Genomic DNA, 14487 nt, shown 5'->3' with positions numbered 1-14487 from the left:
TAATAAAAAAAAAGAGAGAGAATTTAGCCTATAACTTGCAAATTAAACCAGCACAAATGTTTCTTTTAGCAGCACAAACCAGCACAAACGAAGCACAAACGAATGAGATGCTTTTGGTGCAATTTGGACGTTAATGGGGGGCTGGTGACGTCACAGGTGTAATATTTATAGCGTAATAACTTGAGAATTAAAACAGCACAAATGTTTCTTTTAGCAGCACAAACCAGCACAAACGAATAATAATATTTATATTCCATTTCTGACCACATGGGGGGCCAGCTTCACGGAGGGAGCTGTTATAGCTGCAGAGGGGAACAGACTATATATAAATGTCTATGGATTTAGAATGGGGTGTTATAAAAGAATACTTTTGTCCATATGTAAGGGGGTTGAAAATTGTAGTAAATGGTAACCAACACCCCTTTTACACTTTGGTAATTCTTATTGGGTTTTAGGGGTAGCTATTTTCTTTGTGTGCTTTTATATTTTTCATCCTTTCTTTCGGTTGGGTTTTTTTCTTAATAAACTTAGTTTTAAAAACAATCAGTTTAACAAAGAGGTACTAAACTACTGAGTAACGGCACCAGACCAGCAGAGGGCGCACCTTACAAGGAGAACGGCCGTGTGTACAAAGCTGTGAGTGTGGAAGCAGTGCTCAGAACGCCAGAGCTTTGCACACGCTAACTTCTGTGTCCGTCTCTCTCTTGTAAGGTACGGAAATTGTAGTTTTATTCTACTTATGCATTTTTTATCTGCTTGGTTTTAACATATGCGATGTGCTATGTGCCTATGTATGTTATACTGTCGAGTAAATCGTTACTATTGGTAGTCGCACGCCGTTAGCATTAGCGTTAGCCCAAACAAACTTGGTTGCCATGGTCGTTGAATTCTATGAATGAATGAATGCTATGCTATGCTATGTGATTGTGTAGGTCATTGTGTTAATGTAAGTGGAAACACTTAGTTAAATGAAGAATGAGCTGTGTTAATGTTTTCAGTTCATTGAACAGCACTTTAATTGCAGTATGCACTTTTAAATAGTTTGAGTACCTGTGAGGCTGATGTTAAAGTTTATTACTTTTGTTTGGGTTATTGTGGGTTTTGGTTAAGGGTTTTGTTATTTATATTTGATAGTTAAGTTTGTGTTGTCTTTCTTTCCTCTTTCTTTATTATTTTTCTTTATTGTTTGGTTAAATGGGTTAAAGGTAATATATTTAATGAGTTTTTTTAATTAGTTACTTTTGGGTTTTTATAGTTGGAATGTTTTGAATTAGGTTACTTACTTGAGTTTATTATTATTATTAAGATTGATTAGGATTATTATTATATATTATTACTATTATGATTACTATTTTGGTTATTTGTTGTATTTATTCTTGGACTATTGTGATTTTGCTTTATTGAGTTATCTTTTTCTATTTATATATTTGGTTAAGGAGAATTTAATATATTTGAGTTTTTCTATCTTTTTGTGTCTAAATGTTTATTTTCATTGATGGGTTTATTTAGTTTGTGCACTTTAAAGTAATGGAATTTTGATATTTGCTATTTTTGTATGTTTTGATATTTTTGTATGTAATAAATAGAACGCCAGAGCTTTGCACACGCTAACTTCTGTGTCCGTCTCTCTCTTGTAAGGAATCGGATGTTTGTACCGTGCCCAGGTTTCCCCTAGGCCTGAGGCCGGTAACACATACAGTGTAGCTGATGATATTTACTAGACTGAACACCCTGAGGAGGGCGGCGGGAAAGTGTGAAAGTGACTGCACGCGCTCGCAGTCTCGCGCAGTTTGAGGGTATAAAAAGCCGTTTTTAACCCTCAGTTCGTTATTTCTGGCTTTAAGGAGTTTACCAGAGCAGAGTTTAGAGGTAAGAAATAAATCAAATAAAACACAAGATATGAAAAATTCATATGTTATAATGGGTGACAAAACAATATAATATACCGGTATATTAATCAGAATAAAATAAATCTTTTTAGATTAACCAGGTTAACTTGAGTTAGCTTTGAGGCTAACACAGATGGATTGTTGTGGTAAATAAAATACCAAACAATATTTTTCATTTTCAGTTTGAGAGGAACAACATTATTAAACGTTTAATATTTTATTAATTCTCGAAATATATAATTCAGAGGAGTCGATTCCTCTACGCCGATTACTGTTGTTATTGTAAAGTGTAACGGAATCGTGGATCCCGCTTTGGTCCGCGATGCGTGGTGCCGTGGTTAACATTGAGTCGACTCAGAGTCGTGATTTATTAGTTGACCATCGAGCACCAACAAAACGGAACACTGTAAATTCTCTTAAGCTCTAAGATGTTCAGTAGTAAAACATTAGGCACAGTTTAAACACACACTTTAAACTAAATGTCCAACGTGTCTGACTCCAACAGGCTAAACAGCTGGGCTGCTCACGTTCAGCACAATATCACTGACATATACTGGACAATTACCATTTAAACAAGAACTTAACACATGACCGACATTTCTTAAAGCTTAATTACGTGCCACTACTGATAACAGAGGAAGACAAATCCACGAGCATCCCCCGTTCTGCTCCCACACGTGGACTAACTGTTTACAGCTCACTGCAGACAAGAAGCGCCTACTTTCAGAGAAAGATCTGACTGACATCCAGAACCACCAATCACCAAATTACGCCGATCGGACCAGCGAGCTGAGGGCGGGACTAAATTGATGTCCCATATGCAAATTAAATATGTAAATAATATAAAATGTTCGAATATTTTTTACATTTTAATAGATATTGTATTTTGTGATTTAATTAAAAGGGTAAAAAAAAAATTGAGATGCAATATTGTTATGTGCAGTGCGCTCTGGCCAGGGATTCGCTTACAACTCTGGGTCAGAAGAAGTGATTGACACTTCTGCAAACCAATAGCAGGGACTTGGAGGAAGACAAAGAGAGGCGATTAGCCAAGATCACTCCCACTTAGTGAGCTTTGGTGAGGGAGAGCGCGTCAATCAGTAACAGATGCGCTGGAGCTTAGAAAATATGCGCGCCTATATCTGAAGAAGCGCTGTGGAATCCCATCTGGGCAAAACCTCTTACAATAAATCTACGTTTACTTGTTCATCACAGATAAAACAAATACAATCTTTATGTTTTGTTAGAGACTATTTAAAATGTTTTGGGAACACATTGCCTACATTCAGAAAATGCTCCAGAATAATTGAATGGATTGGCCCAAGTGAATAAAATAATTATGACTAGTATGTTATCCACAACAGTTAAATACACATTGTCCACCCTAAATATAACAGACACGTCTTTCTTTTTCTCACTTTTTAGGGGGGCTACAGGTCTAACCACACCCACGTCTGCCATCAATCCCATTACAACAAACAAAACTTACAAACTGAAGAAGTTTATTGAAATAGTGTTTTAGGGTCAGTTAGGGTCAAAATAAAAGATATCAAGAAAGACATAATATTTTGTGATTAAGCTCTACTTCAAGATTATAAAAAATATTTAATACTAAAGTCATATTTATGATGGTGACCAAAAAATGTAAAGTTTAAAATCGTAATGAGATCAAAGTCATAATTATTTTGAGATTAAAGTTGTAATAGTTTGAGAATAAATGTGTAATATTTAGAGCATCATTGGACTACCAGAATCCAAATTCTAACCGTAAAAACACATGACCATCTTTAGGGCTGCATTGGGGTTTTCTGATAATATTACTAACACTTTCCTCGGTCAGGTTTGTGATTAAACATCAGTAAATGATGTGTAATTTATTTTAGAATCCAGTTCTTTTGCGGATTCAATACCTGAGCCTTTTAGTAGAATGTTTCCCTGTGCCTCACACACTACCATAAAATGCTGTTGGGTAGTCCACAGTGATTTCACATTCTCAACATTTTAAGTTTAATCTTAAAATAATTATTTTAATCTTGAAATATTATGACTCTGTTCTTGAAATACTTGAGTTATAACTTAAATAGTGAAGTTCTACAATTATGTTCTACAGTAACGGAGCATGACATAAGTAATACTATAGTTTTTGTTATAATTAATATATTTCTCTTAAAACAGATTTCCAATTCTGTGATTATCCTGTGAAGTTTTTCATCTGCATCCAGTAAGTAACCATTGTCAAGATGGAACAGAAGACTGTTTAAAACATTTATTTTATGTTTCATGTTTGGTCTTTTTAAATTCTCAGTATGGCTTTCACAACACCCTCATATTGGACAATAAGAAGAAAATCCAAAGCCAGAGTTAATAAACAATTAATTTCTGTCTATGTAAATGAACTGGGCTGTGGGAGTCCATATCAAAGGCAGGAACAAAATACTGAGGAAATTGAAGACTGTTTGTCCAATGAGGACAACGAGGAATTTTTTGATGCCTTTGAACTCACAGAAACAGAATCAGACACAGACTCAGATTCAGAAGTCCAAGCCTCTCTGCATAGTAGACTGGCATCATGGGCTGTTGAGCAAAATGTTACACATTCTGCTTTAAACAGTCTCCTAAAGATCCTGGCAGATTACCACCCAAAACTCCCTCATGATGCAAGAACATTGCTTGGAACTGTTCGTTCTACAAAAATGACCTGCAAAGATATTGCTGGGGGACAGTATTACCATTTTGGTGTGCTTGAAGCTATTACACATCTCTTAGAAGAACACAAGCATGTCATAAAAGAAACACACCTTCTGAACCTCCAGGTCAATATTGATGGTTTACCTTTATTCAAGAGTTCCACCACACAGTTTTGGCCAATTCTAGGAATTATTGAAAATCTTCCAAAACATGACCCAGTCATAATAGGTTTGTTTTGTGGCAACCAAAAACCAGGATCCCTGGATGCCTTCCTAGAAGATTTTGTGTCAGACATTTCTAATCTGGAAAAAGGATTTAATTACAAAGGAGATTTCCTGTACTTAAGGCTGTGCACAGTAGTTTGTGATGCTCCGGCATGTGCCTTTGTGAAAAACATAAAAGGTCACTCTGGCTATAGTGGCTGTGGGAAATGTACCCAAGAGGGGAAGTATATTGAGAATCGAGTTGTTTTTCCTGAAATTGATGCTTTACTGAGAACAGATGAGTCATTCAGGGCTCAAATAGATGAAGAACATCATCATGGTCCCACACCACTGCAAAGAACATCACTGAAAATGGTAACAGGCTTTCCATTAGACTATATGCACCTTGTGTGCCTTGGTGTTATGCGCAGGCTCCTTTTGTTGTGGCTACGGGGTCCTTTGTCCTGCAGACTGCCTGCCTCTACTGTTGACAACCTTTCAAGCAGACTTCAGCAAATCCGTCAAAATGTTCCCTTGGAATTCTCGCGACAACCAAGGTCTGTAAGAGAGTTAGACAGGTGGAAAGCTACTGAGTTCCGGCAGTTTTTGTTGTACAGTGGGCCTGTTCTTTTAAATAGCACACTCATTACAACAGCATACCAAAACTAGCAAACAGCTACTCCGAGACCATCTTGAGTATGCTAATGACATTTTGGTTTTATTTGTGAAACACTTTCAAGAGCTCTATGGGGAAAAGTTCATGTCTTACAATGTACACAACCTTGTTCACTTGGCACAAGATGTAAAAATACATGGTGCACTCGATAATTTCAGTGCATTTAAATTTGAATCTTTCCTTCACCAGATTAAAAAGCTAATTAGAAAACCTGGCTTCCCACTCAGTCAGGTCATTAGAAGACTGTCAGAGAGGCCCAAAAAACTGAATCGAAATAGGAAAAGAATGGGATTATACAAAGTTCATGCATGTGGTCCACTTCCCAGGTCCATCCAAACAGCCAGTCAGTATCGCGAACTGAGGACACAGAGTTTCTCATTGAGATTAGATGAAGCCAACAGCTTTATTTACATCAACAACAAAGTTGCCAGAGTGAAAAATATTTTCTCCCATGGAAATGAGGTCTACATTGCATACTGCTGTTTTCTCGAACAGGAATCATTCTTCGAATACCCTCTTTCCTCAGCCACACTTGGCATCTACTTAATAGACAAGGTCTCAGGGGCCACTGAATATTGCAAATTTTCAGAAGTTCAACAGAAGGCATTTGTTTTGCCATATAAGATGAAATTTGTATCTTTTCCCCTTCTGCATACCAGTTCATGAGAAATTTGCTACCAGAACCTCCCTTTTCATCCCCACTGAGTTTTTTTAAATTTTCTTGTTCATAATCAAGTTTTTTTTTTTTTTTATAGTTTTCATGACATATGAGTAGCATGATAGATCCCTGTATGATAGGAATGTACCTACTGGTTGAATTTGTGGATGAGGGAACAACAAGCCCGGTGGCAGCAGAGTGGTACCATGAGGGCATATCATGGTGGCCTCCATACACAGACAAAGCCAAACTTCTAAAAAGTATCCGAGGCAGTGAGGTCCCAAATGTGAGCAGAGGATGGACACAGCACCAAGCTCGTATCCTTTACAGCTCAGGTAATCTAAAATGTATAAGAATATTGATTAGATAAACATTATCTATATTATGTACATTATACAGTACAGACCAAAAGTTTGGACACACCCTTCTCATTCAAAGAGTTCATGACTTATTTTCATGACTATGAAAATTGTAGATTCACACTGAAGGCATCAAAACTATGAATTAACACATGTGGAATTATATACTTAACAAAAAAGTGTGAAACAACTGAAAATATGTTTTATATTCTCGGTTCTTCAAAGTAGCCACCTGTTGCTTTGATTACTGCTTCGCACACTCTTGGCATTCTCTTGATGAGCTTTAAGAGGTAGTCACCTGAAATGGTTTTCACTTCTCAGGTGTCCCCTGTCAGGTTTAATAAGTGGGATTTCTTGCCTTATAAATGGGGTTGGGACCATCAGTTGTGTTGTGCAGAAGTCAGGTGGATACACAGCTGATAGTCCTACTGAATAGACTGTTAGAATTTGTATTATGGCAAGAAAAAAAGCAGCTAAGTAAAGAAAAATGAGTGGCCATCATTACTTTAAGAACTGAAGATCAGTCAGTCCGAAAAATTGGGAAAATTTTGAAAGTGTCCCCAAGTGCAGTCGCAAAAACCATCAAGCGCTACAAAGAAACTGGCTTACACGAGGACCGCCCCAGGAAAGGACGACCAAGAGTCACCTCTGCTGCGGAGGATAAGCTCATACGAGTCACCAGCCTCAGAAATCGCAGGTTAACAGCAGCTCAGATTAGAGACCAGGTAAATGCCACACAGAGTTGTAGCAGCAGACACATCTCTAGAACAACGGTTAAGAGGAGACTGTGTGCATCAGGCCTTCATGGTAAAATAGCTGTTAGGAAACCTCTGCTAAGGACAGGCAACAAGCAGAAGAGACTTGTTTGGGCTAAAGAACACAAGGAATGGACATTAGACCAGTGAAAATCTGTGCTTTGGTCTGATCAGTCCAAATTTGAGATCTTTGGTTCCAACCACCGTGTCTTTGTGCGGCGCAGAAAAGGTGAACGGATGTACTCTACTGCAAAGCAGTAATCAAAGCAAAAGGTGGCTACTATAATATAAAACATATTTTCAGTTGTTTCACACTTTTGTTAAGTATATAATTCCACATGTGTTAATTCATAGTTTTGATGCCTTCAGTGTGAATCTACCATGTTCATAGTCATGAAAAAAAAGAACAATCTTTGAATGAGAAGGTGTGTCCAAACTTTTGGTCTGTACTGTATGTACAGTCATGTGAAAAAGTAAGTACACCCTCTTTGAATTCTATGGTTTTGTGTATTCAGACATAATAAAAACCATCTATTTCTTATCAGGTCTTAAAATTATATAAATACAGTCTCAGATAAACAATAATGCATAATAAATTACACTCATTCATTCATTTGTATAAAAACACTAGACCAAAATAGAAAAAGCAGTATGTGAAAAAATAAGTACACCCCATGAATGAATAGCATGTAGAATCTCATTTATTAGTAATAAGTTGTAGTAATGGTTTTCTGTATGACTTTATCAGTCTCTAACATCGTTCTGGAGGAATTTTACTCCACTCTTCTTTACAACATTACTTCAGTTCACTGAGGTTTGTGTCCATTCATTTGTAAATGATCTCAAATTTAACTCTAGAATACTTTGGTTTCAAGAGGAGTTCATGGTCGACTCAACGGCTGTAATCTGTCCAGATCCTGTGACTGTAACACAAACCCCTAATCGTCACCCCTTCACCACCATGATTGACAGTTTGTATGGGGTGTTTGTGCTGATATGCTGTGTTTGTTTTTTTGTCAGATGTGCCGTTGTGAATTTTGGCCAAATATCTCAATTTTGGTTTCGTCTGTCCACAGGACATTGTTCCAGAAATCTTGTGGTTTATTTCAGATGCAACTTTGCAAACTTAATCTGTTTTGTCATGTTCATTTTAAAGAGAGAACATTTTCTTTCAGAAACCCTTCCAGCAGGCCAAACTTGTTCAGTCTTTTTGTTTTAGTTGAACAGTCATTAAATTGAACATTTAACATGCTAACCGAAGCCTGTAGAGTCTTAGATGAAGCTCTTGGATGTTTTGCAATTTCTCAGAGCATTGCACAGTCTGAGCTCGTGGTGAACTTGCAGGGACGTCTACTACTGGGAAGCTGCCTTGAATGTTTTCCACTTGTAAATGATCTTTCTTACTTAAGAACGATGAACTTCAGATTTGGAAATGGCTTTATAACCCTTCCCAGAATAATCAGCAGGAACAATTCTTTGTCTAAGATCATTGTTGATGTCTTTCCTACTTGGTATTGTGTTTACACACACCTGAATGGTCCAGACCACAATAAGTGCCAAAACTTCTGATTTTATAGACGTGATCACACTTACTAATCATCAGTTAATCAAGATCATTTGATTAGCAGAACCTGACTGATAAATACCCTCTTAATTCCTTTAGAAACAGTAAGGGTGTACTTATTTTTTCACACACTGCTTTTTGTATTTTGATCTAGTTTTTTATATAAATAATGAGATGGTGTAATTTGTTATGTGTTATTGTCTATCTGAGGTTGTATTTATATAATGGTAAGACCTGATGAAGAACAGATGATTTATATTATGTCCTGATACATAAAAACATAAAATTCAAAGAGGGTGTACTTACTTTTTCCCATGACTGTATATTATGCATTTAATTGTCTGCATGCAAAATATATTACAGATTGTTTGGACAAGGTCGTCCAGAAATGGAGAATATCCTGCGAGACCTCGGATTTAAATTCAGACAATGATTTCCCACGAAAACGAAAGTAATTTTATAACATGTCACACAACATTGTGTAGTACTTCATGAAGATTTCTATTTTATTTTTATTTTACTTTTTAGACCTAAAAAGCCATTTGAATTTATTGAAAAGTCTCAAGCAAAATGGCATCCCAGCCCTCAAAAACAGAATCTCAAAATGAAAAAGAAAACAGTGCATTCCCTACCACCACCACCAATACCACCACCACCACCTGCTGACCATCGAAATCCTGGAACAAACAGAAGTAGTAAGTTTAGTGTATTTTTCTTCCCCCAAAAAAAAAAAAAAAAAGCAGTCCAAGATGTAACACTCTTTGCAACTTGAGCTGGACTAGATGGGTCTAAATGGCTGAAGGCTGAACAGATACATACATGCGCCTGGCATTTTTGTGACATCACCAAAAAAAAAAAATAATAAAAAAAATAATAATAATAATATTTTGATAAAATAATAATAAAAATACATTTTGAATCTTGTTTATATACTTATACCACCTTATAGGGCCCCTTAAATTTTAGGAAACACAATAGCTCAGAAGATATCTTTTCATTCCATTGCCTGAATAAAATATAGTTTAAAAGACTGGGAAAAGCCTGGCAAATCTTTAAAACACAACACTGGCTTTAAAGCTTATGATATTTCACATTTCCACAAGTATTACTGGGCGTTTATTAGAAATCTCATACTGAAGATTGTTAATATTCACTATAATTAGTTAGATACTGTTAAGAATGTGTTTGTTAAACTGTTTGAGGACTAAGCAGTGCAAAGCTAGTCTATAATAATATAACCAATGCCCAGAGAAAAATAAAATCTTTTTTTTTCAGTTCCATCATATTTATAGAAGCTTAGTATTTCAAACATCACACATAAACGCATATTGAAAAAAGCAGGTTTTTAAAATGGACAGTGTACTTACCAAATTATGATTTTTTAGTGATGTCACAGGATGAGTGCTTCCAGACAAATGTTCAGGGATACTCGTATGAAACCTCCTTCCCAGAATCTAGACAAGGTAAAGTTCATTGAAAATGAAGAAATTAAATATATAAAAACATTACACCACTTTCCAAAAAAGTTGGGATGCTGGGCTACATATAAATAATAACAGAATACAATGATGTGCAAATTATTTACATTGTATTTTTAATTGAAATTAGTACCAAGAAAACATATCAAATGTTGAAACTGAGATATTCTCCTACTAATTAATAAAACAAGTTTAACATATTTAAATAAATTCAATTAAGCAATGGAACAAAAATGTTTCATGCTGTGGAAATGACTAGATTTAAGAGTTTACAGTATTTTTTTCCTTTTATCCTGTCCAACTAATAAAAGTTCTGAAGTGCAGTTTTAATTTCAGTCCACAATAAAACAAACTTAGAATAACAAATTTAAATTATGAATATAGTACATACCTATTTCTTTTTTTCAGTGATGTCAAAGGCCCAGTCCTATCAGGGAAGAATTCAGGATGCTTGGTTCACTGAACCAACACAGCAGAGTAAAATCACATTTGTCATATATGCTATTCATAGAAACCCCCTGCTTGATAAGTATTTATCAAAACAAATAGAGAAATATACATAACCTTACAAATTCATAAAAAGTTTAATCACCCATGCATAATTATTTGCTTTCAGTGATGTCACAAATCCAATTGCTCAGTCAAGATGAACAGTCCACCATCACAGAACAAAGTAAGGTTTCTCTACAGTCATTAACATTACAATTAACTAAAATGTTTCTTAATAATTTAATAGAAAATTTCACTATAGATCTTCAGCATGTTTAAGAAGACAAACTTAAATCTTACCAAGTGCTTACCTTTCTCCTTAAGTGACAGAAGACAATCAAAGTGTTGGTTTGGAAAGCCACTGTGACATTCTGTCAGCAGGACCAGGTAAGATAACAGCACTGCACAAATTACAGTGACTTTATATTTGTGGTTAACCTCACTTATTATTGTTATACTTAAATACTTATGAGTAGACCAATATACTGTCCTTGGTGTTAATAGCTAACGCACCTAGAGTCCGTCTGCCTACAGGCCGACTAGTGCCGGGTCAATGCACACGTAAGTTTAAGTAAATTCTATTTTATAAAATTCTTAATTGTCTTATTTATTGATCTAATAAAGATGTGTGAATAACCATGATATTATTATGTGACTTCCCAGCAGCAGAGAGGGCCATCTTAGAGATGCTGGGGGAACTGCAGCTCCAGGTCCAGCATCTCACTTCTGTTATTACCCAAAGAGGCCCCTTTTTGGGTAACAGCAGTCTGAAGATGCCACCTGCACCAGCAGATAAAGAGGAAGAAGATGGACTTCCACTGGAAAGCATTCAGGCCTTGAATGACTTTGAAGTCCATCTTCAAAACAAGATCTTCAAGCAAAAATTGGTAATTTACTGTACCTTACACACACACACACACACTATATATATATATATATTGTACATTGCATGTACATTACTTACCGAATATTTTTGTCAACTTCAGGTGTCAAAACTGTCACTGGTTGGGGGGCAAACACTTAAAAAAACAGTGTGGCGGATTTGTGGCAAAGTGTTTGCTCCTCAACTAGCTGTGCAGTTGAACTGGTGTGGCAGAGGAGAGAAAATGGCCATCAAAAACATACACCTGAAAGACACAATTGTCTGTAAGTATAAACATTTTTGTCAACAATTTTTTGTTCTGTATATTGACTTAAGATATCTTGTTTGTGCACCTTCTAGTCCACTAGACCATAATCAGTAGTCATTTTCTAACCACAGGATCATTGCTGGATGGATATTTGTGTGATCTTCCATTAACAGAGTACAGTAGTCTTTATATGGTGTATAGGCTGTAGTCTTTAATCCTAGATGAATGCCTTACCATTCTCATGTGGAATTGTTTAATATGCCAAAAATTCATTGCTCTATCAAAAGATGACAAGCTATTGCAGTCTAATGGCATTAACCCTCCTGTTGTCCTCGGGTCAAAATGACCCGCCACTGTGTTAAAACCCCCCCAAAAATCCACTAAATGCTATTTTTTTACCTTGAAATTGTATGACTTTTCCTAGATTGGCCCCAACAATAGAAAAAGTGAAATGTTGCTTTTATTCACATTTCCATGTAAGCTGTACAAAAAAAGGTCAATCAAAATGACCCGTGAGGCAAATAGAGTTGAAATCAAGGTCACAGAGTTATTTACAACCCACAGAATGTTACAATGTTTTAGTTGTGTCTCAGATCAATCAGTAGCAGAAGTAATCAGGTGGTGTTCTCGCAGACTTCAGAAGACCACCTGTTTATTTCCAGAGGTTATAAAGGTGCTGCAGATAACAGGACCCAGAATTCTGTCTGTACTGAAGCCATGAGTGTGCGTTATAGCGTTGAAGAGGCTGTAGAGCTGATTTTCTCAGATGTCCAGCAAGACAACTCTGATTCAGAAGAGGAAGTGGAGCATGTATCCGAAGAAGAAGATGGGGAGGAATACAACCCAGAGCATGATGAATCATCTTCAGAAGAAGAAGAAAACCCTGAAGCTAAAAGAGAGACTTTCCTTTCAAAAAATGGCAAAATAACATGGTCCTCAGCAGCATATGACCAACACGGCAGGCATGCAGAACAAAACGTTGTGCTTGATGTGACAGAGGGACTGAGGGGTCACAATGTGACATGTGACAATTTCTTCACCTCTTATGAACTCGGACTGCAGCTCCTGAAGAGGAAGATCACCATGGTTGGTGCAGTTCGAAAGAACAAGCCTGAGCTCCCACCTGCACTGCTTGTGTCAAAGGAGAGAAAGGTCTTCTCCTCAAAGTTTGCCTTCACGCCCACCACCACTCCAGTTTCCTACCTCCCAAAGAAAAACAAGAATGTAGTTCTTCTGAGCACACTGCACGCAGATGGTGACATTAGCGATCGTGAGGACAGGAAGTCAATCATCATCCTAGACTACAACCGCAACAAAGGAGGTGTGGACAACCTAGATAAGGTGATTGGAACAGATAGCTGCAGAAGAATGACTGCCCGCTGGCCCCTGGTCATCTTCCACAACATCATTGATGTTTCCTCCTACAATGCCTTTGTGATTTGGAGAGAGATCAACCCGACCTGGATGTCTCGTAAGCAGAACAAGAGGAGGGTGTTCCTGGAGCAGCTAGGAAAGGCACTTGTAACTCCACTCATTGAAAGAAGGAAGCATGTCCCCCACACAGAAGCCTTAGCAGCAGTTGTGAAAGCTATTCAGAGTGCAGGAGCCCCTGATCAACCTGAGGATCCAGCTACCACAGCCACTTCCCCAGCTAGGGCAAGTAAGAGGAAGAGATGTCAGTTCTGCCCTCAAAAGAAGGACTGTAAAACACATACTGTGTGCTGCAGGTGTAAGAAATATTTCTGCAAAGGCTGTGCACTTGCATACTGCCCTCCATGTGCTAATTAGTTGAATGGGTTGTTATATTTCATATTTTTGTATTGTACATTGTCTTAAATTGTTCACTGGAGAAAAAAAAAAGAAACTGAGTCATTGGGATGAATAAAATTTCATTTAATACAGCGAGACTATTTATTCTATTACTCATGTCTAATGTTACAGCTACATATACCTACTCTTTTTGTAATCCGATTTTTTTTTCCAGTATCAGCAATGAGAAACCCGCTGCTCCCCACTCCAAATGAGGCTGAAGCTGAGAAGATCATTAAAGAGTGGCTTCGCCTTTCCAGTGACAGGCTCAGAAAAAGGCAGCGATAGTTTTTACATTTATTTTATGTTTTATATATATAATAGTTTATGTATATATAAATACTTGTAAATATGTTCTGTTTTTTTAAAGTTAAGGCTAAGTTAGTAGTATGTAAGTTATTATATATTTATATGTGTATGTTAAAATAAGAAACATTTTATATCAAATGTTTTACATAATTTTGCAATTTTTTAAAATTTTTAATTCCTAATAAAAGTTTATTGTTAAACCTTTCATAATTTGAACTCAGTTTTGCTAAAAGACAAAACACAAAATAAAAATAAAATATTAAAACAAGACATCGTGGAGACATCAGATGAAAGTCGTAGAAGGGGAAGCTGGACGTAGGTATGTCGGAAAATACGTCGTGGATACACCGGATCAGCGTCGTTTTAAGGGAGCTTTTTCATCAAAGCTACGTAGTGCCAATGTGCAAACGACATAAATACTATGTAACGCCAACCATTCTAAGTAGGGAGCAGCGACGTATTTGTGCTGTCTGGGTAATT

At 36.7% G+C, this 14487-nt stretch overlaps 1 protein-coding gene, 1 long non-coding RNA gene and 1 pseudogene across 8 annotated transcripts; 2 read left to right on the top strand and 1 right to left on the bottom strand.

Moving 5' to 3' along the window:
• Positions 1-14487, top strand: part of LOC134326480 (E3 ubiquitin/ISG15 ligase TRIM25-like) — a 514462-nt pseudogene that overhangs the window by 305461 nt on the left and 194514 nt on the right.
• Positions 4066-14160, top strand: LOC134326645 (uncharacterized). Of its 7 annotated transcripts, none has more exons than XM_063008828.1 (12): positions 4066-4110; positions 6212-6449; positions 9156-9243; positions 9321-9487; positions 10178-10255; positions 10679-10747; positions 10887-10943; positions 11084-11146; positions 11294-11320; positions 11426-11646; positions 11746-11905; positions 13874-14160. In XM_063008828.1, exons 2-12 carry the CDS (start codon positions 6224-6226, stop codon positions 13984-13986), a joined length of 1269 nt encoding a protein of 422 aa, XP_062864898.1. In that variant the 5' UTR covers positions 4066-4110; positions 6212-6223; the 3' UTR covers positions 13987-14160. The 7 variants fall into 7 exon arrangements, with proteins under 7 accessions (XP_062864898.1, XP_062864896.1, XP_062864895.1 ...); XM_063008826.1 differs by having other exon boundaries at positions 4067-4110; positions 11423-11646; XM_063008825.1 differs by having other exon boundaries at positions 4068-4110; positions 11264-11320.
• Positions 5473-10214, bottom strand: LOC134326647 (uncharacterized). Its single transcript, XR_010014551.1, has 4 exons — positions 10160-10214; positions 9425-9469; positions 6267-6454; positions 5473-5813 (listed from the first exon to the last, which is right to left on the bottom strand). It is a non-coding gene; the product is annotated as an uncharacterized LOC134326647 (long non-coding RNA).

This window comes from Trichomycterus rosablanca, chromosome 14 (assembly GCF_030014385.1).
Source record: "Trichomycterus rosablanca isolate fTriRos1 chromosome 14, fTriRos1.hap1, whole genome shotgun sequence".
NCBI classification, from domain to species: Eukaryota; Metazoa; Chordata; class Actinopteri; order Siluriformes; family Trichomycteridae; genus Trichomycterus; species Trichomycterus rosablanca.
The sequence above is the reverse complement of the archived record's forward strand: the minus strand, read 5'-3'. Positions and strand labels throughout refer to the sequence as shown.